A 22,400-nucleotide genomic window follows, 5' to 3' on the forward strand; every position below is an offset into this window, starting at 1 on the left:
AACAGAGCTGTTAGTTCCTGTTACTAACACCTCTAAGCCAACAAGATCTCACCATACAGTTTGCTGATATTCACTCTGTAAATTTTTGAATGTTTCTCTAGAGCAGAAAACCGTTTGAAAAACAGTCAGCTTACAAGCGTAATATTGTGTCATTGTCATTTTAAAGTTAGTTATATATAAATTCTTGATAATAGCAACAGAAAAAAAAAAAAAAAAAAAAAAAACCTTTCAGTCCTGGTCTATCATGATCTTTTATTTCAGGGAAAATGAATTCCAGTTGCAAAGAGCCTGCACTGTGTTTTCTGTTTGTTGTCTTAAAACACTTTTCTTTCTTTCTTTTTAGGTTTATGGCATGACATCACTGACAGCCAAAATGCGGACAGCATTTACAGCTAAATTTATTAAATGCATAAGCTATATGTTATCTATCTCTTCTTAAATCAGATTGTGAGAGATATTATATGTTATTACTATTTTAATTTGCAAATCATTCTTATTTTATCAAGATATGATAATAACGTACATACTGAGCTTAATGCATTTGGTCTTTTATGACAAGACTCCTGCAAACTATTTCAAAAGTTTATATCGTGTGATGCAAACCAACTGAACATAACACTATAGTGAATAACCACAGAAAGTCTGTGGTGAAAGTCATAGTGGGCCACTTCCTGTATCAGTTCATTCTTTTATCCACAGTTTGGCACAATTAACAGCATGCACATCTTTAGTCTATGTGTTTGCACGACAGTATATAAAGGGCCGTACACACCGGGACGAATATCGGCGCGCGTTATTCGCCAGCGTTTTTCAACGCGTTTTTTGTGTTCACACACAAGCGATTTTCGCTGACGATGAGCCGAGTGAACATGCAAATTCATTCCCTGACATTAGATGGCGCTTAATGTAAAACAGAAATACTAGAAATACTAGTTCTCTTTTATCAAGATTTTTTTGTAATCGCTGTCGCGTTTGTCATATAGCTCTTTGTGTTCCGACACCAACGAGACCAGCAACTCTACATTCATCTTGCCTTGCATCTTCTTCGTCTTATTTCTTCCCGGCAGTGTAGACGCTACTTGGCGTATATCTTCTTCGCCGTTACGTATGTGTGCTCAGCAAGACCGTTTTGTGTTTGAGCGCCCCCAAGTTGTGTTTTACTGTAACTTCAGAAACTCCAGACACGTGTGCAAAAGCGCCATTCTCATTGGTCGTATAGTTTTTGACGCGGTGCGTCAAACCAAAAAAACGAACCCGAGGCGTTTTTTTAAAAAATGACGCTTTTACGCGTGGCGTTTTTCCGCGTCGGTGTGCACACTCACATTGGCGCCCTTTGTTTAGTCACGAGGCGTTAAACGTCGGCGAATATCGCGCGCGAAATTCGTCCCGGTGTGAACAGGCCTTAAGACTCTCTTCTTATTTACCTTTTACATAATGACAAATCTCTAAAGGGGGATTTTGCTTATTTTGGTGCATTGACTACTTTAATCTTGACCGCTGTGTTCTACAATAAGCCCATGCATTTTAATTCTTGACTTGATACAGTTGTAGTGAAATGACCATGGTTACTAAACGAATAGGATAATATTTTGAGTTAGGGTGTTTCCTTAATACAGCCTCAAACACGCAAAGAAACCCTGAATAGAAATTACGAATCCTACTATTATTCAGGGATTGGCACATGAACTTTAAATAGTATATGTTCGCGTTCTTTCCTGAGTGTTCAGTCATGCAGTCAAATTAATATTAATAAGCCCAGTTAATTCGCCAGTTGCATCATGTAGCGACGTCTGCCTTTCTCAGACAGTTCTAGAGGCGGAACGTCACACTGCGTAAATAATATTTATGAGCCAAGCATTCGCCGTAGTAGGATTTGTAAATTCGTATTCGAGACTGGAAGTTTCACTTCCAGGTGCTAGGAGACGCGCGGTCCACTCACAATTCAACACGAACTGCATTCAGCCTCATAAATTCGCATGCGCAGAAACGCTGCCCTCTCTGTTTCCTGCACACATTGCCACGTTATTAGCGGCAGACACAACATTCAAGCGACACTTCAGACTGTTAAAGGTGAAAGAAGACCCGCCGTGCTAACAGTCTCTCCGGATTCCATCACTGTTTAAGCAATAGTTGACTCACAAGGAGGTGTTCCGAGATGCTGAAGTTGTTGATTGTGTGCGCACTGGCCGCTATTAGCGCGGCTGATATCCCCGAGGAGGAGGACGTGCTCGTACTGAAGAAAAGTAACTTCGAGGAGGCGCTCAAAACTTACCCAAATATCCTTGTTGAGTTTTGTAAGTAGTCGCCAACTTTGTTTGACTTGTCGTTGCTGTATTTATGTCTGTCGATTGTGCATGAGGAAAATGCCAAACGAAACCAACTCTCAGTGAAATGGCAGTTTGTTTTTTTTATTCTTAGTCTTGATTTGCTGTAGCAATACTTAATATCACACGGTCGTTACTTAAGTAACAGACATGTGTTTACCAAATCTTAATTTCATAAAAAGGAAAAAAAAATGTCTGTATTTAGGGCGATAGCAGCCTTGGTAGTAGTAGCTCTGAGTTGCTTCGGTGTTTAAAATAGATAAACAAATGCAAAGCATGGATTTGCAGGTTCATTTGGTTTTCAATCGCTTTGTTATTCGGTTTCACCACTTAATGCAATGAGATGCAGTACGTAATGGGCAAGCATGAGTGAGTTTCCAACCTGAAAATACTTATCACAATTGTGTGTAACCGGGCTCCTGTGTAAGTTTATTTGCGCTTTACTGGGCTGAATTCATTGGATGCTCTTAAAGCACTTCCTGATACAGGGTCCCGATAGACTCTCAAGTTGGCCAATCACTGGCGTCCACGAGTGTTTCGTCATAATGAGAGGCGTGTAATATGGGCGGGACTTTCAAGCGGCCCTGCGCTAGGTTGACGTGTACATCAGTACTTTTGATGCACAATGAATTTGTGGAATTTAAAAACACTTCTCATGTGAATAATGTAATGAATTCGTAAACTGTAGTCATTCATTAGTGTTTTTATTTGGTAAAGATCGAAAAAGGAGTATGATGCATATGTGGATTTTAATAAGCTCTATGAACTTTGGACTTGACTCCAATAATATGCCATGTTCTGAGATGACGTGTTGAGGAAGATTAGGGTAATAAGTTTGACCTATTACTTAGTTATTTATCTAGTTTTACTGGGTTTGAATACCCCAATAAAACAACATGCTTTTCAGTCAAACACCAATAACACATTAATTCAGACAAATTACTGCTAATGTGGTTTGTGAGTAAATTAATGTTAGTGACTGTAAATGTCAGATTTTTTTAAATTATATTTTTTATTTTTTTTTTTTCTCTTTTTTTTTTTTTTTTTTTTTTTTTGCTTATTGCAGATGCACCATGGTGTGGACACTGCAAGGCCCTGGCCCCCGAATATGCTAAAGCAGCAGGTATGCTGAAAGCTGAAAGCACAGACATCAGACTTGCTAAGGTGGATGCAACCGAGGAATCTGAGCTTGCTCAGGAGTTTGGTGTTCGTGGATATCCCACCATCAAGTTCTTCAAGGGAGGAGAGAAGGAGAACCCCAAGGAGTATTCTGGTGAGAGAGATCAGCTGCTATTTTCCTACGTAATATACTTGGTCTTCTTTATGCACTACTAGACTCTTCAGCTTTTGACTTCTTTTCATCAATCATTATCATTTTAAACAAAACCAGATAGAAGGAAGTCAGTGAGTGTACAAATAGTTCTAACTGGTTTGTTTTGGTTGGAATCGCTAAAGTGTAACTGAGCTGTATTTATGCCATCTCAGTTTAGACAGGTCAGTAGTCTGCATACCATGAATGTAAGTGCTAACCGCTGAAGACGTGCATGTCATTCTGTACGTGGAAGCCCTGCGTTCCAGCCTGTTTGTATAAGGCCCCTCCCCCTTTCCTTCAACGTGCAGTTCCTCACGTTGCCTGTGGTCTGGTTGCTGTAGGCTGCTCTCCATGGCTGTGTTTATTACTGTCGTACTCCTGCAAACCAGACCAGCCTCAGCAAATGTAAGTTCCAGGACTTTCAAGAGTCTTAAGGTCTAAAAAGAAAAAAGTTCCACACACTTTTCAGATTCCTTGTGGGATTACAGAAAACACAATTCCAGAATTTTAATCTTTGTCTTATTCTTGATAGAAGGAATCTATCAGGCTGTCAGGTGTTCTCATAAGAACTCAGACTTGATCAAAGGCTGAGCCGCAGTTTAATTGTTGACGTGTCGCATAAGTAGTTCCTGCTGTAACCTGTGTTGCTCACTCTTCACTTGTTTAAAAAGAACATAATGAAGACTAGCTTTGAAACTGTGACATGTCATTCGCATTATGTCAGTCCTGCCCTGTAGTCATAAATCATCATAAATGGATGGGGATACATGGAAGGAGCACTTGAGTTACATTTAATCTGTATTTAATAGCTTTAAATGATAAACTCTTGTTTGTTTTTCATTTTTTGTTTATCAGTGTATTATTTCTGTAGCTCAAACAGTAGAACATAGAATTAGCACACCAAGGTCGCATTTTGAGTTCCAAATGAATGCATGAACTGATAAAATGTATGCCTGAAATGCAGATCAAGGCGCCAAATGTGTAAATGTAGCACATCTCCTATAGTTGCTATGACACTGTTTTTTTTTTTTTTTTTTTTTTTTTTTTTTTTTTTTCTCTCTTTACATGTACAAGAGTTTGCTTGATACCACCAGGTTCTTTTATCTCACTATGACATGCTCATGCTCTGTCTACAGCTGGCCGACAGGCTGATGACATTGTCAACTGGCTGAAAAAGCGAACTGGCCCTGCAGCCACTACTTTAAGTGATGTGACACAGGCAGAGTCTCTTATTGCTGATAATGAGGTTGCAGTCATTGGGTTCTTTAAGGTAAATCTCATTCTTTCGTCAGCTAGTTTAGTTTGGGGTGTTTATTTATATATATATATATATATATATATATATATATATATATATATATATATATATATATATATATATATATATATATATATATATATATATATATAATGTGTGTGTGTTATATTATTTTTGCAGGATGTTGAATCAGAAGATGCCAAGGTCTTCATTAAAACCGCAGAGGCTGTGGATGACATCCCCTTTGGCATAGTCTCAAATGATGCAGTCTTTTCGAAGTTTGAAGTTGCCAAGGATGGTGTTGTTCTTTTTAAGAAGGTACGTATGTTATGTTCTCTACTGTGTAACTCTTCTGATTAAATTTCAGAAGACTTCTTAATATTTGCTTATAACTTATTACTTGGTAGTAGCTTGGAGTGTGACACGATCTCATCCTACAAGATTTTGTGATATATCGTAACAATATTTCTCAAGGTGAAAAGCTGTTCCAAACAATGCCACAGCAGAACTGTTGTGCATCTTTGATCAACACAGCTGTGTTTTGTTACTGAATGAATCAAGGGAGCCAATGATTTAGTGAGCCATTCATAAAGAGTCACTTGCTTTGTTCCTGAATCAATCCATTTGAACAAAGTTTGAATGAATGACCGAGTAACTCGCAGATTAAGTCAGTGACTAACTGACAACTACTGGAGGTTTTTCCAATGAACGACTCGTTTGGACTACAACGCATATTTTTTTCTGGGATTTGTGAGATCACAAATACCAATGAATAGGACGAGACCCAAGGCAAACAAACTTAGAGTGGTTACAATCATCTGGGTTTAAATTGCGCTCAAATTGATTTGATTTTGACGTAATATTTACACCGCAGCTTGCAGGCAGCTATGATAAAGGGCATGACATTTCAAGTGGTGCCAATCACAACACACACTGGCCCAGCCAACCAGTCACAGCACATTTTGTATTTCAGAAGGCGGGCCTTAATTTGAAACAGGAACTATTCAACCTGTTCATACCAGACTGGGGAGAGAGGTGTTGTAATGTAAAATATGTGAAAAATGTTTTTCGAATAACCTAGTATGAGAGCCTGTTCTAGTACACCCCCAAAACAAAATCAAGACTTTGTAAAAAAAACATAATAAACTGCAAGTCTTTAATCGCTTGATAGTCCTGTTTTTTTTTTTTTTTAATGTTACATTTTGTGTAAAAGGAGTTCAGTTAAAAGGTCCCTGCTTAGTTAGAAGCTCATGCATGGTTCATGCACAGTTATCAGGTCTGACAAAACTCGTGTGAAATTATAGAGGAGGGAAGCCAGTCAGTGCTTGGATATTGGTCTTTTACTGTATCTGATGATTCATGCACAAAGTAGAACTGAAGTGACTTTCATTACAAGGTCATTTTCAAGCCAGCGTTGTTTTGCATTGTGTGACTTTCAGTCAGATAAAAGACGATTTCTTAAAAATAGTGTTAAATCTTCATGAGCTAAGTGTATTGTCACACCCCTAGTAGTAGCAGGGTTGCCATGTGCCAGGCTCGAATAGTGGCCTGGAAAGTGAGTGTGATTTCAAAAGTGGGGCCCTGGATGTTGGTTCTGTACCAAGCCCAAGAAGTGTTGATTGCAGCCCTGGCTAGTTGTATTAAACTATAGTACTATTGGACACATCACAAGGGATCAAAACAATCACAGTCATTTTCATATCTTTCCTGAATTAAACTTGCAAGGAGGTAATAACATTGTCAACTCAATATCAAGCTATTTAGATTATGTAATCCATAAGAGTCCATAATTTTACATGTCCTCAGTGCAGCCATGGTAACATGATCCTGCTGCACATGTGATAGTCTCATCTGGCAACACTGTTGTTGCTATTATTGGTCTTTGCTCGACCATGAAACGTATTTGGTTTGCTGGTTCAAGCAGGGATCTCCCCCTTGACCTTTGAATGCATTAGATAATGATACTTTCATTTATCATGGTCAGTGAATCCTATCAACCCATTAATAAATTTTGTGCAACAACAAACTGAGAATTTTGTGTAGGGGTAGGCATTTAGACTCTTTACAAATTGCTTACAAGAGTTGAGCGCCACATCAGTGAATTTACTTTAGCGATCGTTTAAAATTCAGTTGAAATTGACTACTGTAATGTACTCTCATTAAGTTGTTCCAAACATGTCAAACGAGTCTAAACTCCCACTGCGTTTGTCCCATTGTCGTGTAACTAGTAGATTGACTGATTACGTATTTGCATAATTGCTTAGGAGTCCTATTGATGTCATCTGAAAAGCAGGATCAAATAAACATACACTGCTGTTCAAAAGTAACAATATACACTACCGTTCAAATGTTTGGAGTTTTTTTTTTTTTTTTTTTTTTTTTTTAAAGAAATTATATTAAGCAAGGATATTTTAAATTGATAAAATTGTTAAATCTTTTGTAACAATGTAAGTCCTTACTATTTTTGAATAAATGGTTTTCTTTTGACCTTTTATTCAAAGAATCCTGAAAAAACAAAGTTCCAAAAATATATTAATGGCTGATGAAAATTCAGCTTTGCCACCACAGGAATAAATTGTTTTAAAGTGTATTAAAATAGATGTTATTTTAAAATATTACTGTTTTCACTGTATTTTTGATCAAATAAATGGAACCTTGATGAGCATAAGACAGTTCTTTAAAAAACATGTTTGAAAAAATCTTACTGATTCCAAATGTTTGATTGATAGTGTCACTGACATGATTTTAATTAATCTTAAAGTATTCAATGGTTCTTCGTTCAGAAAATGTGCAATTAGCAACAGGACACAGTACTCCTGAGCTAGATGAGCTCCACATGGAAATAAGGTCTTGTGGTAATCCAGATACATGACTCTCTGATCTGATCACAGGCACTACACCTACATGAAAACCTGGATGCGTCAGGGAATTTTGAAATTGTGTTTACCAGGAAAGTAATCAGAATTGTTTAAAATATCATGGAAATTCATTGGTTTAAATATGTATGAATCCTGAATCTATATAGATAGATAGATAGATAGATAGATAGATAGATTCAGGATTCATACATATTTAAGTATTTTTGCATAAAGATGAAATCAACTGTTTTTTTATAGGAATGGGGCTAAAATAATTAATTCTCTCAGCAATGTGGATGGATGTGCTTTAAATGTATAAACAACAAAGGGCTAAACTTCTCATTGACCCCTGTCCCTAAAGAGGCTTTGAGGTTCCTGTGTCTTAGTGCCCAGACACACACATTCTGAGGCAGTAAGGGCAATGAATTACGTTCCAGAATGCAGCTGCTCTCTTTATGCGTGCTATTAATGCCCACTGCATGTCGAATCTAGAATATCTGCTGCCCTATGGCCAACAACTGTTGCAGTCACGTTTCTATGCTTGAGTGATGCATAGTTCCCTAGTTGGCACTCAATTACAATGAATTTTGTTGCTATGTACACAGAAATTCAGTGTATTGAAGTTAAAATAAGAGGAAATCTTTCTCTCTCTTTCTTTTTGTTCGTTCTTCAGTTTGATGAGGGACGCAATACATTCGATGGAGAGATCAGCAAAGAAAATCTACTGAACTTCATCAAGGCCAATCAACTTCCCCTGGTCATTGAATTTACAGAGCAGGTAAACTTTTTATCCACATTTGTGGCTCTTGTTGTATATTGATATTAAAGATGTGTGTTTGACCTGTTGCATGCAGGGCTCAAGTTGACCTATTTATATTTTCATTGAAAAATTGAATGCATTTAAAGATTGTGAGGAGAAACGATAGGTTTTTGAGTTTCATATTTCTCCTTTGCAGACTGCTCCAAAAATCTTTGGAGGGGAAATCAAGTCCCACATTTTAATGTTTGTGCCCAAAACAGCCACGGACTTCCAGGAAAAGATGGACCAATTTAAAAAGGCATCTGAGGGCTTCAAAGGCAAGGTGGGTATATATAGATAAATATATAGATATTATAATATTATTATTATTATTATTATTATTATTATATATAATTTTTTTTTTTTTTTTTTTTTTTTTTTTTTTTTTTTAATTAACAGTGTGTCAGTGTATGTTTCCTGGATATGTTAGTTAACACAATTCTTTCTCCACAGATTCTCTTCATCTTTATTGACAGTGATGTGGATGATAATCAGCGAATTCTGGAGTTCTTTGGTCTTAAAAAGGAAGAGTGCCCAGCAATCCGCCTCATTACCCTAGAGGAAGAGATGACCAAATACAAACCAGAAAACTCAGAAATCACAGCAGAGAACATCATCACCTTCTGCACAGATTTCACAGAGGGAAAGCTTAAGGTGGCTGAGAACTTGTTTAGGTTTAAATGATGTCTGTGATGTTAATGAGGAAACAAGTCTTTATGGTAGATTTAGTAGTTACTTAAAATTGGCACTTAAATGACAAAGAAAATGTGTTCTGTGTTTTTGGGATGATTGTGGTGTGTGTTTTGAATGATTGTAATGTCTTTCAGCCTCATTTGATGAGTCAGGACATTCCTGAAGACTGGGATAAGAACCCTGTCAAGGTCTTGGTGGGCAAAAACTTTGAAGAGGTTGCCTTCGACCCTGCCAAGAATGTCTTTGTAGAGTTTTGTACGTATTTTGTCTCCATATATAAGTGTTTTTCCTTAGATGCAAGTTCTGTAGTCTTGAATGTTGCTTGTCGTTCCATTAGCTGTCTGACCTCTTGTTTTGAGAGATCACTTTGCCTGGCATATTGCCTGATTTATTTTGAAAGCAGGACTGCCCATCCCAATAGCCTGCCATTGTAAACACAAAGATTCCTGTATCTGTCCAAACGCATACTGCTAATCCTGGCACGGGTACCCACAGGATACTTAAATGGAGAGCTCTCTTTCCTATATACTCCTGAACTTGCTATAATGGGAACAAGCGAAAACTGCTTCCCAATCTAGCATGTCTATGTGGAAAGTAAGGGGCTTGGGTTTTGGATTTCCAAAATGTTTGTACAATGGGTAGATTGCATTCTAAATGCAGTTGTCCGTAACCAGTGCCAGACAGACTCAGAAAACTCATCTGCATTTTCTTCCCATTGTCTGTCCTGAATTTCTCAGCACCCTGAAACTGTTGTAGGTCCTGCATATCCCTGTTCCTGTATTCCTTGCAAGTCCATTATCCAATTTGATACAATTTCATGTGTCATAGCATTATCAACAGTATCAATGATTACTTGTACCTTAGCAGTTATATTTAACATCCAGTGGGTTTTTTTATAGTCAAGCTGTCTGGCCAAGTTTACATTAGGCAACATGTAATCAATTTTTATGAGATTATATCCATGTTGCACATTTTCTTCTCTCTTGGAGAGCAAGTGCAAAAGCTGCTAGAGCTCTTGTAGTCTAATTAAAGTGGTAGGTCACTCAAATGACAGTTCTGTCATGTACCAAATCATATGATTTCTTTCTATGGAGCACAAAAGAATATCTGTAATCCAAATGCAAATCCAGTGGTTTTATCCAATTAACTGGTTTATTTGCTCTCTAATTTTGGTCTGTTCATCATACAAAGTGATCATAATGCATTCCATTTGCTTTTCCTATCCAGATGCCCCATGGTGTGGTCACTGTAAGCAGCTGGCCCCTATCTGGGATCAGTTGGGTGAGAAATTCAAAGACAAAGCAAACATTGTTGTGGCCAAGATGGACTCCACAGTCAATGAAATTGAAGCTGTCAAAGTGCATAGCTTCCCCACACTGAAGTTCTTCCCTGCTGGCGATGACCGTAAGGTAAGGTCATGAGATGGTTTGTTTTTGTTTTAGGTGGTGTATTTTTAGCATAATGTAAATTTAAAAAGAATAAAAACTAAGGAATTGCAATGGTCAGATCATCGATACACATAGGGCTGGTCTGTATGAGATATTCATATTCACTGTTTTGTGATAAACGTCAATGCAAAAAAAACCTATGCAGTTGTTTCTGAATCAACTCTTAACATAACAGGTTTTTTGATACTAAACATTAAATCAGTGATCAAGTTCAAATTTACTCCCCACATGGTATTTTGTTACTTAGTTTCAGTTATAAACAGCAAAATTTACTATGTACTGCAGTGTATAATTTTTTTTGCTGTGTATTCATATATTGGTGCATATAACCCCCCTTCCCAATTTACTTGGATGCTGCCCTGGCAAAGCAATTTGCTGATAATAATTAGCCTACAGACTTAAAAAAGCTCAGATATAGCTTGCCTCATAACACGTGCAAAGGAAGCAAGACGTTCCTATCCCAGTGAATTCACTGCTTGTCTAGATCCTGAGAGCTCTAGAGGTGCTGCATGGATCTAGAATTAAAACCTCATATGTCCAAATTATGTTTTGAGGAACCCGAACACTTACTATAAGACATGTTGACAAAAGACCACCATTTAATTGTTGGTAAACGAGTGATGGGTTTAAATTTATAGGTCTCTTCTAAACATGAATTTTGGCTAGAGCCCAGTTTTGCAAGGTCACCTAGCTATGACCAACACCATAACAAAAGTTACTAAGATGTCTTGTACAGTTTCCTGACTCTGGCAAACAAATGCCCATTTGAAAGGTGTGGGTGGATGAGTAATAATAATAAATAGTGTTTTATTTTAATTAGGTAATTGACTACAATGGTGAGAGAACGCTAGATGGATTCACAAAGTTTTTGGAGAGCGGAGGAAAAGAAGGTGGAGCACCAGCAGGAGATGAGGACGAGGAATCTGTATGTATAATTTGGTTGCAATTTAATTTTTCTTCAATCGTTTGGTTTAACTCATTGAATTTTTAGTTTTCATACTAGAAATATACCATACCATAATTTCAATTAAAAATCTGGCAGCTTTGACCGGTATTATGATGTTCCATGATCTGGATTTTGCTGTATCGTGGATACTGTTATATATGCATGAATTCAAATTTTGCATTTATATAGTTTTGTAAAATTTGGTACGCTTTGCAAATTTTAACACACATGACTATGAAGAGTCGAGGCTGAACGTTTTTGTGCTCTGTGTGCAACGCCGCACTACACAGACATTAGAAATCAAACAAATAGAGCATCATAACAGAACAAATTAACAGAGCACAAATCGCCTAATCCAGTGGTTCTTAAACTGAGGGAAAGTGTACAGTCAGCAGATTTTTTTGCAAAATAAACCTCTGCAGGGTGATCAAGACTACACTATAATTTTCCACTTATCATGCACCCACTTGCCTGATAAGAAAATAGAGCGCAAAATATTAATTTGACAATTTAATTACCTCAAATGGTAGCTCAGTACCCGCTTGAGCGCTCTGTTATCAGTTGTAGCAGTTGTGGTTGTATCAATAACAGACCACTAGATGGCATGCTTGATTAATCAGAGTTGTATTTCAGAGAGTCATGTAGAAATATAAATGAACGATGCATGGTTCTGCTCTAAAGCCGCTTTTCCACTGCGCACGCATTTCTCTCACATCCGGTCGGGCGTTCGCATATGGTGTAGTCACAGAAGTTCAAATATTTGAACGTATCCGAGGCTCAAATCGGATCCGAAATTTCCGCATACGCATGTGATCGGAGCTCCACACAGCTCCCGCACTACTTTACATTGGAAATTAATGACTCCCGGTCTGTCGCTTGTCATTCGTCGGAGACAGTGGAAAGGCGGCTTAACACACGACATTCGGACATGATTGTCGCATTTCTCCCTCCAGTGGCAATCGCGCAGAAATTTCAAACTGGTCGTGCAGCAACAGTTACCTCGTCATATTCACCATGGTAAAATTTATCATTTTAATGAATATAATTCATGTATGAATGCATCGTAACAAATCAAATGACCCCCCAAAATAAAAACAGTAGGTTTTATTGTAATAAACAAAGAAAAATATAAAAAAAATAAAAAATATTTTCTGCCATAAATAATCAAAATAAACAACCATTACACAGAAATAGTGTTTAAAGAATAATGTTAAAGTAAACAAAATATTGGTAATTCTGACCGCACCAGTAGTTTTGATTAGAATACATCACATCCAATCGGGCAGTCGCATATGGTCTAGTCGCAGAAGTTCAAATATTTGAACGCATCTGAAGCTCAAATCGGATCCGAAATTTCCGCATACGCATATGATCAGAACTCCACGCAGAACTCATATGATCAGAACTCCACGCAGCTCCCGCACTACTTTCCATTGGAAATGAATAACTTCTGGTCTATCGCTTGTCGTTCATCGGAGACAGTGGAAAGGCGGCTGAAGCATCTACACCAGATGTGAGCGGCGCAATTTGACAAAAGCAAATGGAACCCAGTGATGTTCTCTGCTGTGGATGCGGTGCGATGACAAATCCATGACAGTAAACTGATGCCCTGTTCTATTTCTGACAAACTCCAGTGCTCTAACACAAAGAACAATTTAAAATATTCATAACTAAGAGAATCTGAAAAAGGTTTCCTCAAAAATATTAAGCAGCACAAATGTTTACAACATTGATAATCAGAAATGGTTACTGCGCAACAAAGCATATTAGAATGATTTCTGAAGGATCATGTGACACTGAAGACTGGAGTAATGATGCTGAAAATTCAGCTTTGATCACAGGAATACAGTAGCCTACATGTTAAAACATTCAAGTAGATAATTTAAATGGACAATATTTCACAATATTACAGTGTTTACTGTATTTTTAATAAATAAATGTAGCCTTGGTGAGCATAAGAAACTTTCCAAAACAAAGGGGGGTTGGGGGCCTTAAATATTTTTTTCTCTACAAAAGGGGGGCCCAGCAGAAAAGGTTTGGGAACCACTGGCCAACTCAAACACACAATATTTAATTTAATTCAATCTAATTTATTAAGGCCTACCTTATGTTGCATGTTTGCACTTTTTTTGAGAAAAACAATGGCACAATAAGAAGACTTTGTCCAATCCCTCACTTTCTCTAGTTATATAAGGTTATAATATTTTGCCCTTTTTTTTCAGATTGCAATATATCAATGTTGCCTGGACAGTGTAAAATATTGTGATATTAATTTTAGCTCATATCGCCCACCCCAAGTTGATGTTAATTAAACTTTAGTAATTAAACTTTTGGATGTGTTGTGCATGTGCACATAAATGAATTAAAAAAAAAATGTATGCAGTGACCTAAAGCTTCACCAATAGTTGGCATATAATTAGTTGTAAACTTGAGTTTGCTTTTGGTTCTGCAGTTGTTTGCTGTCTGTCTCATGGGCATTTCTGGCTCCGGTCCTCCTCTGCAGGGGGTAAAAGTCCCTGCTGCAAATCTGTCAGTCAGGCACTTGCCAAGAACCTGAATGATACCATTAAAGTGGCCCAGTTTCTCCATCAACTTTGAAGTTTTAGCTTGATTCAGGGAGGTGTGCGTGCACATAAGATGCAGGCATTTACATTAATTATTTTCAGTGTATTTGTCAGATTTGATGCTGATTTGCTCAATTTCTGGCACTTCAATGAAATGTCCTAAAAAATAACTGCCTGCTGCATGACCCTTTGCTTCTGAAGATTCAGAAGATACAAAGGATAAACCTTTTGACCGCTATCATTAGGACATAATCAGTATTTCTTTAAGTACAATGATTGTCATTGCCAACAGTTTGCTCTGCACCAACTAATATTAATCCATAAGGAACGGAGGAGTATAAAACAGGTCCTGGAGTAATTCTGGAGTTCTCTAGAAATGTTTCCTTGATCACATTATAGTCTGGGGTACTGAAATGGAGAAGCGTTTCCTTGAGTCTCTCCTTAAAAGCTTGACGTGAACCCTTCTGTGAGGTCTGCTTTTCAAATATTTAAAGTTAGCATGGGGTGGGTGATCCTCCCTAAATATTGAGAAAATATCCAGACTGGATAGTCTATGGACTTGTATATTTGAACAATTTATTGCAATATTGCATTAAACCAATCAGTTGTCAAAATGGTCATTTAAAACTGAAGTTACATTTCAAAACACTGCATAGTCTTCACTGTAGGAATTAAATATGCATTGATACTATTGAAGCTACTAAAGTTATTCAATCAAGAGCAGTGAGTGATTTTCTTTCTTTTGGTGTTTGAGTAACATTAATGACACAAAGCATAATGCAAATACCTGCTGCTGTCTAAGACCAAATACATGGATCTAATAGTGATACATATCAGATTTCTTTCCCAACTGTTTGATCACTTAAGACATAAATGACTTAATTGACTTAATCTTAATGCAAATACTTTCCAAGATGGACATTTTGAAATTTGTGTATATTTGTCAGAGACGGAGCGAAACAACATGGATGATCAAAGTACACTTGGAGTTTCAGGCATGTGCCTAAATGGAGTGTGCCTGCAGAAAGCGACTGGGGGAAGGAAATAAATGCCATGTGCCACAATTATAATTTTATCTTTATCACTTTTTCATAATTGTTAGAAACCAAAATCAAGACTGAAACTATTCAAGACCACAGAAAGCCATCAAAATAAATGCTTCTATGAAGTTTAATTTTAGAACATAATCATTGCCACTAATTCCTAACACAGCTGTTATAGCTGTTTACCTTCCAGTGCCCCCACCATGACCCCCCCCCAACCCCCACCAACAACCACCACTGACTGTACGAAGTCAGACAACATTAGCTAGTCCGCACGTCCCAGCTATGAGGAAAGGGCTTTGCAACCGAACACTGCTGGGACAAGGATTACTGGCATGTTTCTGTCAGGGCAGATTTGTTTTGCTGAATTGAAGTCATGCTAGTACACATTACCTTGTGGTAGGGATGGCTATGATTGGGTGAAAACATATTTGTTTCTGGGAGCAAATATTCAAGTTGTTGCCATTGCAATGAAATGTGTCTGTTTTTACATGTATTCTAAAGAGTATCATTCTTTCCACAGGATCTGGATCTTGACGATGCAGGGGAGGAAGATTCAGATGTGGATGATGGACACGATGAGTTATAAGAGTCAGGAGGAAAAGGCGAGACAAACCCCTTCACCACCACCACCTCCACTTTAAACCTCCCTGTCTGTGAACACTAAAGCCTTTCCTAACTAATCCAACAGCCACCGGGCGTTACAGGGTCCTCTGTCAGCCAGTAGTCATTACCAGTCCAACCCGACCATCTGCAGCCGAGAGAAGTGCCTCTCTGCCTACAACTTTCTCTTTTGAAGTATTTTACTGTACAGTTCTTTTTGCTTTCAAGTGTATTTGGTTTTTAGGTTTAATTCTAATGGTAATCTATTGAACTGCTCTTTATACCTGCCCACTGCCTCCTTTTGTGATCCGGGGGCTCAGTGTCAAGATTTTGCAGTTTAATACTGGAAATACTCGCCTGATGAAGGAGGGGGAAAGCCAGTTATTCTGCCTTAATTCTGTGATATGAATGAGTGGATATTTCAGGGCAGAGGGGCTATATGTCATTCACCATTGGGTGGACATAAAATGATAATGGCTGCTATTACAGTGTGAACAAAACTTAGCTGAGACCAAACTGAGGTACCTTCTCCGTTTCAATAGTCAAATCACATTTTCATATTCCTTATTTTCCAAATTAACACTTGCTACTGAATTATTTTTAAAGTTGTAAAAGTAGAGAACTTTTATTTAATTTTATATTTCAGTTATTTTCTTCTTTTTTTATAATCTTACATCCAGAAGGGCCCAGAAACAGCACTTTTGTTGAATTACCTGGGGCAGAGTTGGCCCTCTCAGCTTTCTGGTCATCTGGGAGGATGATCTGAAACCTTGTTTTGCACTTCATTTAGTGCCATCAGAAATTCCATATCAGTTGCTGAAATGAAGATTTATCATCTTTTAAGGACAAGAACTCTCCCATACCCTTCCTGCTTTCCATCGCTTTAGTGGAAGATTCCTTCCAACCTGGAGGTATGCCAGCTGATGACGTCTGAGTGGTCAGTGTGACAGGGAGGAGAAAGTGTGCTTGTAACCAACTTAATCAGTCTTTTCCCCTTCTTATGCCAGGGTTCAGGGTTGTGTGTGTGTGTGATTTGGTTAACCCTCATGTTGTCTGTCTTTATTTTTCTAGGAGGGGTGAATTTCAGGGGTGGGTTCCTAAACCCTCCCTTAAAAGAGAGGGAGGGTTTTGGAATTCTGTTGGGAAGGATTTGGGTTTTGAAATTAGTCAACATATTTGAGACCAAGCATTCCACTGCATTGAAATTGATTGATAATGTAAACTGGTGGCCAAATAAACAACAAAATGGTGATACATGTGTATGGTCTTTTATTTAATTGCTGTTTAGACACTATTCTAGACCACTTCTCATCTAGGCCCTGCGTGCAGTCCAAATCCAGCAAGATTATTCCGATATTTATGGAGCAATATGCAGTTTCTAATATTTGGTGCCTTTTTTTTTTTTTTTTTTTGTTCTAACACAAAACTGATCTCTTTTTCTCCCATCCCTCATTCTTTCTCCCACATGGACTATTTTCTGGTTTATAATATATTACTTCCATTGGTTAACTCGCGTATTTGTAATACTGTTGTTATTTCAGACCATGCTGCTGTTACAGTTGACCTGGCTTTACCAGGCCTTTCAATGTCCTGGTCTCCTTGCCATTTTATCTTCTTGCTCAATGATTCTGATTTTATAGCGGTTATTAATGATTGTCTTGTCCTTTTTTTATTTCCACAAATATTTCCCATGGTTGTTTTAGCTAAGCTGATTTGGGAGGCATGTAAGGCTTATTTAAGGGGAGAAATTATTTCATATTCAGCTTACAGGAGGAAAGATACTAATGAAATCTTTCTAACACTGGCAGATTTCCAGTCTAAATGTGTTAATTCTACAAACTACAAGACTTGTTTAAGTTTCTTAAAGGCAGGGTTTGATTTACTTGATACAAATGAGGCAACTGAAGCTCTTCATAAGACTCACTGCAATTTATGAATTTGGTGATAAATCAAGTAAACCACTTGCATCAGTCTGCTGTCTCGCACCTCATTACTCAAATTTCCACTTCCATTGGGTCTTGATTTAATCCACTAATTATTAATGTGCCTTGCATTGATCCTGATATCGTCTCAAATTTAGTAGCCCCTTTTACATTAGATGGAATTGATTGCTCTTGGTCGAATGCAGAATGGCAAATGCCCAGGGCCTGTTGCCTTTCCTACAGAATTTTTAAAGACATTCTCTGACAAATTATCACCTCTTTGGCATAACATGTTTAATGAGTCCTACAGCTCAGATATCCTCCCTCACTCTTTACAGCAGGTTATTTCCCTTATTCTTAAGAAAGATAAAGATCCTTCTCAGTGCAGTAAGTGAATTAATGCCCAACAACACAGCAGCCTTGGATTGTCCATTAACATCCCTGCTTTTCAGTTTTTTTAGATCTTTGGGCATATATGTGATAGTTTTTTTTTTTTTCAGATTTATTTTAACACAACTTTGTCCCATTGCTTAAAAGTCTTGAACAGGATTTTAATCATTAATAATAAAAAAATAATAATAAAGCCCCGGCGTTATACCCAGAACACACAGAAACTTTTGCACCTAAGTACTAATAGGGCCTGAGTAATAATAACAACTCACAAAATAGAAAATCAGGGTAGATTTGAAGTAGAAAACACTATCAGGCCTGCTGTCAGAGATCATGACATATTAATGTGATTAAACAGTCCTCTGCAAATAGAGCAAGAGCATAAACAAAGATAAACAGCAGGCTTAAAATTCTAATTGTGACCGTCAACATGTCCCTCATGGCCATCACGTTTGGCAGGCCATACTCATAAACCATATTTATAGCCCATTCACTGTGTACTAGAAATTACTGTTGGCTTCCCTTCTGTGTGACAACAGGAGCTGGGTGGGGAAATTTATCAGAAGGGGAGGAGGAAAGTGTGTTTAAATGTGGTGTGTGAAAACAAGCTGAGGTTACGGATCTCAGTGCTAAGTTGGCAGAGAATTGTAGGGGTGTGACTCCAGATCACACCCACTCATCCTCCAATTCAGTAATCTGAGCTATGAGACGACAGTCTCTTAATATAGTCAAGTGAGGGGTATATATAGGGTACACATAGAGCCCTGACTTCAGACCAACTTCTGAACGACTGTCTAGGAAGGTACTCTACATCAAGAGACAAACAACCAGACAGACTGAGCAACTGCAATTTTCAAGACAAGCACCTTGGTAAAGAAGCGATTCTGAAGACCTCTGATTGTGCTGAACATTGAGAATTAGTGTGGAATTTCTCATCCAATCTTAGGAAGAAAAACATTAAAGAATGAAGTACTATCAGTGTCCAGTCACCCAGACCATGTGCTATGAGGGGTGCATACCAGATGCCACTAGACCAGTATCATGCTTTCATTCACGGCCTTCCATCAAACCTGTTCGCAATGTTCACTTTCCCAACGACGTAGTTTTTCAGGATTATGTCCGTCAAGGAGAGCTGGAGAGAATTGGACGCTTCATTAGAACCAATAGAGTGAGTCTGGACACCATCTATCATTCAGGTAGGAAAATCAACTACTTGTGTACTCAACTGAGTCAGCTATGTAAAATAAATCTTTGTTCAGACTCCACTAGATACTCTGCATGCAAGTAATTAAAATGCAGTTATGGACACAAAAGCATTCCCTGGTCACTAATAAAAGATATTATTCCTAATAATTAGCAATGCCATTTTTTTCTAGGCAGCTCTGACTATTTGATAACATAATCAAAAGTGTCTGAAGCTTTAATCCACTGATAATTTAGCTGTCTGAGCCTGTCCTTTAACATGAACTCCTTGCTGATTGTGCAGGCATGGCAGCCATTCATGAAGCAGTCCTATCTGGAAACCTGGAGTGTGTGAAGCTTCTGGTAAAACTTGGGGCTGACATCACCCAGAGGGACGAGGACGGATGGACTGCCCTCCATATGGCCTGTAGTGATGGCTTTCCAGAAATAGCTAAGTAAGCAAATTTCTTAATTTAATGTATTATTTGGACTTTGGGAAACATGAATTAGACCTGCACATTTAATAAATGATTACTATTTCTAGTAAAGGAAAATAAAGACAAGCCTTTAGTTGTGATTTTTATGTTTTTTTTTCAATAGTTCTCTATCAAAGAAAACTTGAAAAGCAAAGTGTTTCAGCAAAGAAGAATTATACAAACAGAAAGAAAGAAATAGAGCTGTATTCTTTGACTTAGAAAATGTGCATGATTAGTGGAACCAAATCTGTCCAGAAACCGGTGAAAGATTTAAAGAAAGATATATCATTATTTATTTATTTTTTTTGTTTGTTTGTTTCAGGTACTTGCTTTCTTTGGGTGCAGACACTGAGGCTGAAAATGACTGTGGGGAGAAGCCTGCTGACCTCATTGACCCAGACAGCAAAGAGCTGCTTGAACTCTTCGGGGTCGGTGGTGACTGATCTTGCCTGACACTGAAGTTCTGATTGCTGATTCTTTTATGGCAGTTGCCACGTTAAAGGGATAAAGCCAACAGAGGTGTGGAACTGGCACTGTGTATGCAGTGGATGTGGTAGTTGAGACACCTTGACAGAGTATCCAGTTATAATTGTCTGGTCCTGCGCATTTGGACCAATGACAGTGATAGGATGAGAGTTGCACTTGCCTCCGCAGGAAGGAACTTTTTCAGTGTTGAAAATGCAGTGTGTCCTTGCTGCATGCTAATGACAGTCACAACAGCTTTTCTGTCAATTTGTTAATGCTTTCTATTTTGAAACATTATTTTTAAGAAGCAGATCAATGCACTGATGAGAGTTTGATAGCTCACTGTGATTGTATGATTTTTTTTTATTTTTTTATTATCCATTTGCATATAGAACTTGACACTGTACAGAAAGTCTTAATTTTATACATGCCTGTATTAAATGTTTTTATACCTATATGCATTAAAAAAATAAAATAATTTAAAAAAAAAACATTGCTGTCTGTTTTACTTTAGCTGTTGTCTGTGTCCATAGCTCCTCACACAGTAGACATAAAATAATAATACATAATGGGCTTCAGACTGGCCCAAATTTATTATGCGTTTGATCTTTCTTTTTTGTTTATTTCCAGCTTTTCGATATAAAATCAAATATTTGTATGCCACTTTGTTTCTCATGACATATTATTGTATGACACTATTGAATAACATAAGTTCTGTAGAAATGCAAAAATCCTTCTGAAAGACACGAACACGTTTAACAGTTAACCGAGGATGTGCTCTGAACAAATCGCGAATGTGCTGTACTGTACTGTGGGAAGTCGTTTCCACGAATCGGTTCCTTTGAAGATTCGGTGATTCTTCTACGCTTGCATACGTGATTCAGCTTATAGAAAACGAAGTCAGCAATTTAATTACTAAATTTACTTTTCGACCCATTGAAAATGTTTCGGTAAATTCCAAATAGTCTTACTGTCAGTTCACTTATTGTATCTCGGCTCATTTACGATTCAGACATGTCTACAAGAGACAGTTCCGGGTTTCACAATAATGCACACTGGTCCAACCATAGATGTGTGTGTGTGTATATATATATATATATATATATATATATATATATATATATATATATAAGTAATATTGTGAAATATTATACAGTACAGGTCAAAAGTTTGGAAACATTACCATTTTTAATGTTTTTGAAAGAAGTCTCTTCTGGTCATCAAGCCTGCATTTATTTGATCAAAAATACAGAAAAAACAGTAATATTGTGAAATATTATTACAACTTAAAATAATAGTTTTCTATTTGAATATACTTTAAAAATATATATATATATTCCTGTGATGCAAAGCTGAATTTTCAGCATCATTACTCCAGCCTTCAGTGTCACATGTAACATCCAGTCTATCACATGATCATATAGAAATCATTCTGATTTATTATGAGTGTTGGAAACAGTTCTGCTGTCTAATATATTTGATTAATAAAAGGTTAAAATGAACTGCATTTATTCAAAATTAAAATTCTAATAATATATATTCTAATAATATATTTTCTTTACTATCACTTTTTATCAATTTAACACATCCTTGCTGAATAAAAGTATTGATTTTATTTAAAAAAAATGAAAAAAAAATACTGACCCCAAATTACTGACCAGTAGTGTATATTGTTATTACAAAATATTTATATTTTAAAAACATTGCTTCTTTTTTTTATTTATTTATTTATTTATTTATTTTTTACTTTTTATTCATCAAAGTATCCTAAAAAAGTATCACATGTTCTGAAAAAATATTAAGCAGCAGAACTGTTTCCAACTTTGATAATGAATCATCATATTAGAATGATTTCTAAAGGATCATGTGATAATGATCCTAAATATTCAGCTTTACATCACAGAAATAAATGATAATTTAAAGTATAATAAATTTAAAAACAATTATTTTAAATTTTAATAATATATCACAATATTACATTTTTTTCTGTATTTTCGATCAAATAAATGCAGGCTTGATGAGCAGAAGAAACTTATTTCAAAAACATTAAAAATAGTAATGTTTCCAAACTTTTGACCTGTACTGTATATATATATATATGGGTCCAACTATTTCAC

General features: G+C 37.0%; 2 protein-coding genes across 3 annotated transcripts; both read left to right on the forward strand.

Annotated features, from left to right (window-relative positions):
* The first annotated feature begins 1,979 nt into the window (after positions 1-1,979).
* On the forward strand, positions 1,980-17,100 carry LOC109081070 (protein disulfide-isomerase-like). The gene is made up of 11 exons (XM_042758126.1): positions 1,980-2,294; positions 3,391-3,597; positions 4,773-4,906; positions 5,075-5,212; positions 8,426-8,530; positions 8,709-8,834; positions 9,005-9,205; positions 9,379-9,499; positions 10,472-10,653; positions 11,513-11,617; positions 15,769-17,100. Exons 1-11 carry the CDS (start codon positions 2,156-2,158, stop codon positions 15,832-15,834), a joined length of 1,524 nt encoding a protein of 507 aa, XP_042614060.1. The 5' UTR covers positions 1,980-2,155; the 3' UTR covers positions 15,835-17,100.
* Positions 17,101-18,859: 1,759 nt separating this feature from the next.
* Positions 18,860-20,379, forward strand: LOC109089814 (protein phosphatase 1 regulatory subunit 27-like). Of its 2 annotated transcripts, XM_042758127.1 has the most exons (4): positions 18,860-19,030; positions 19,107-19,356; positions 19,647-19,797; positions 20,141-20,379. In XM_042758127.1, the coding sequence occupies exons 2-4, from the start codon at positions 19,125-19,127 to the stop codon at positions 20,259-20,261; spliced, it is 504 nt and encodes a 167-aa protein (XP_042614061.1). In that variant the 5' UTR covers positions 18,860-19,030; positions 19,107-19,124; the 3' UTR covers positions 20,262-20,379. The 2 variants fall into 2 exon arrangements, with proteins under 2 accessions (XP_042614061.1, XP_018959306.1); XM_019103761.2 differs by having other exon boundaries at positions 18,874-19,356.
* The last annotated feature ends 2,021 nt before the right edge of the window (positions 20,380-22,400 follow it).

Source organism: Cyprinus carpio, chromosome A6, assembly GCF_018340385.1.
Source record: "Cyprinus carpio isolate SPL01 chromosome A6, ASM1834038v1, whole genome shotgun sequence".
In the NCBI taxonomy this organism is placed as follows: Eukaryota; Metazoa; Chordata; class Actinopteri; order Cypriniformes; family Cyprinidae; genus Cyprinus; species Cyprinus carpio.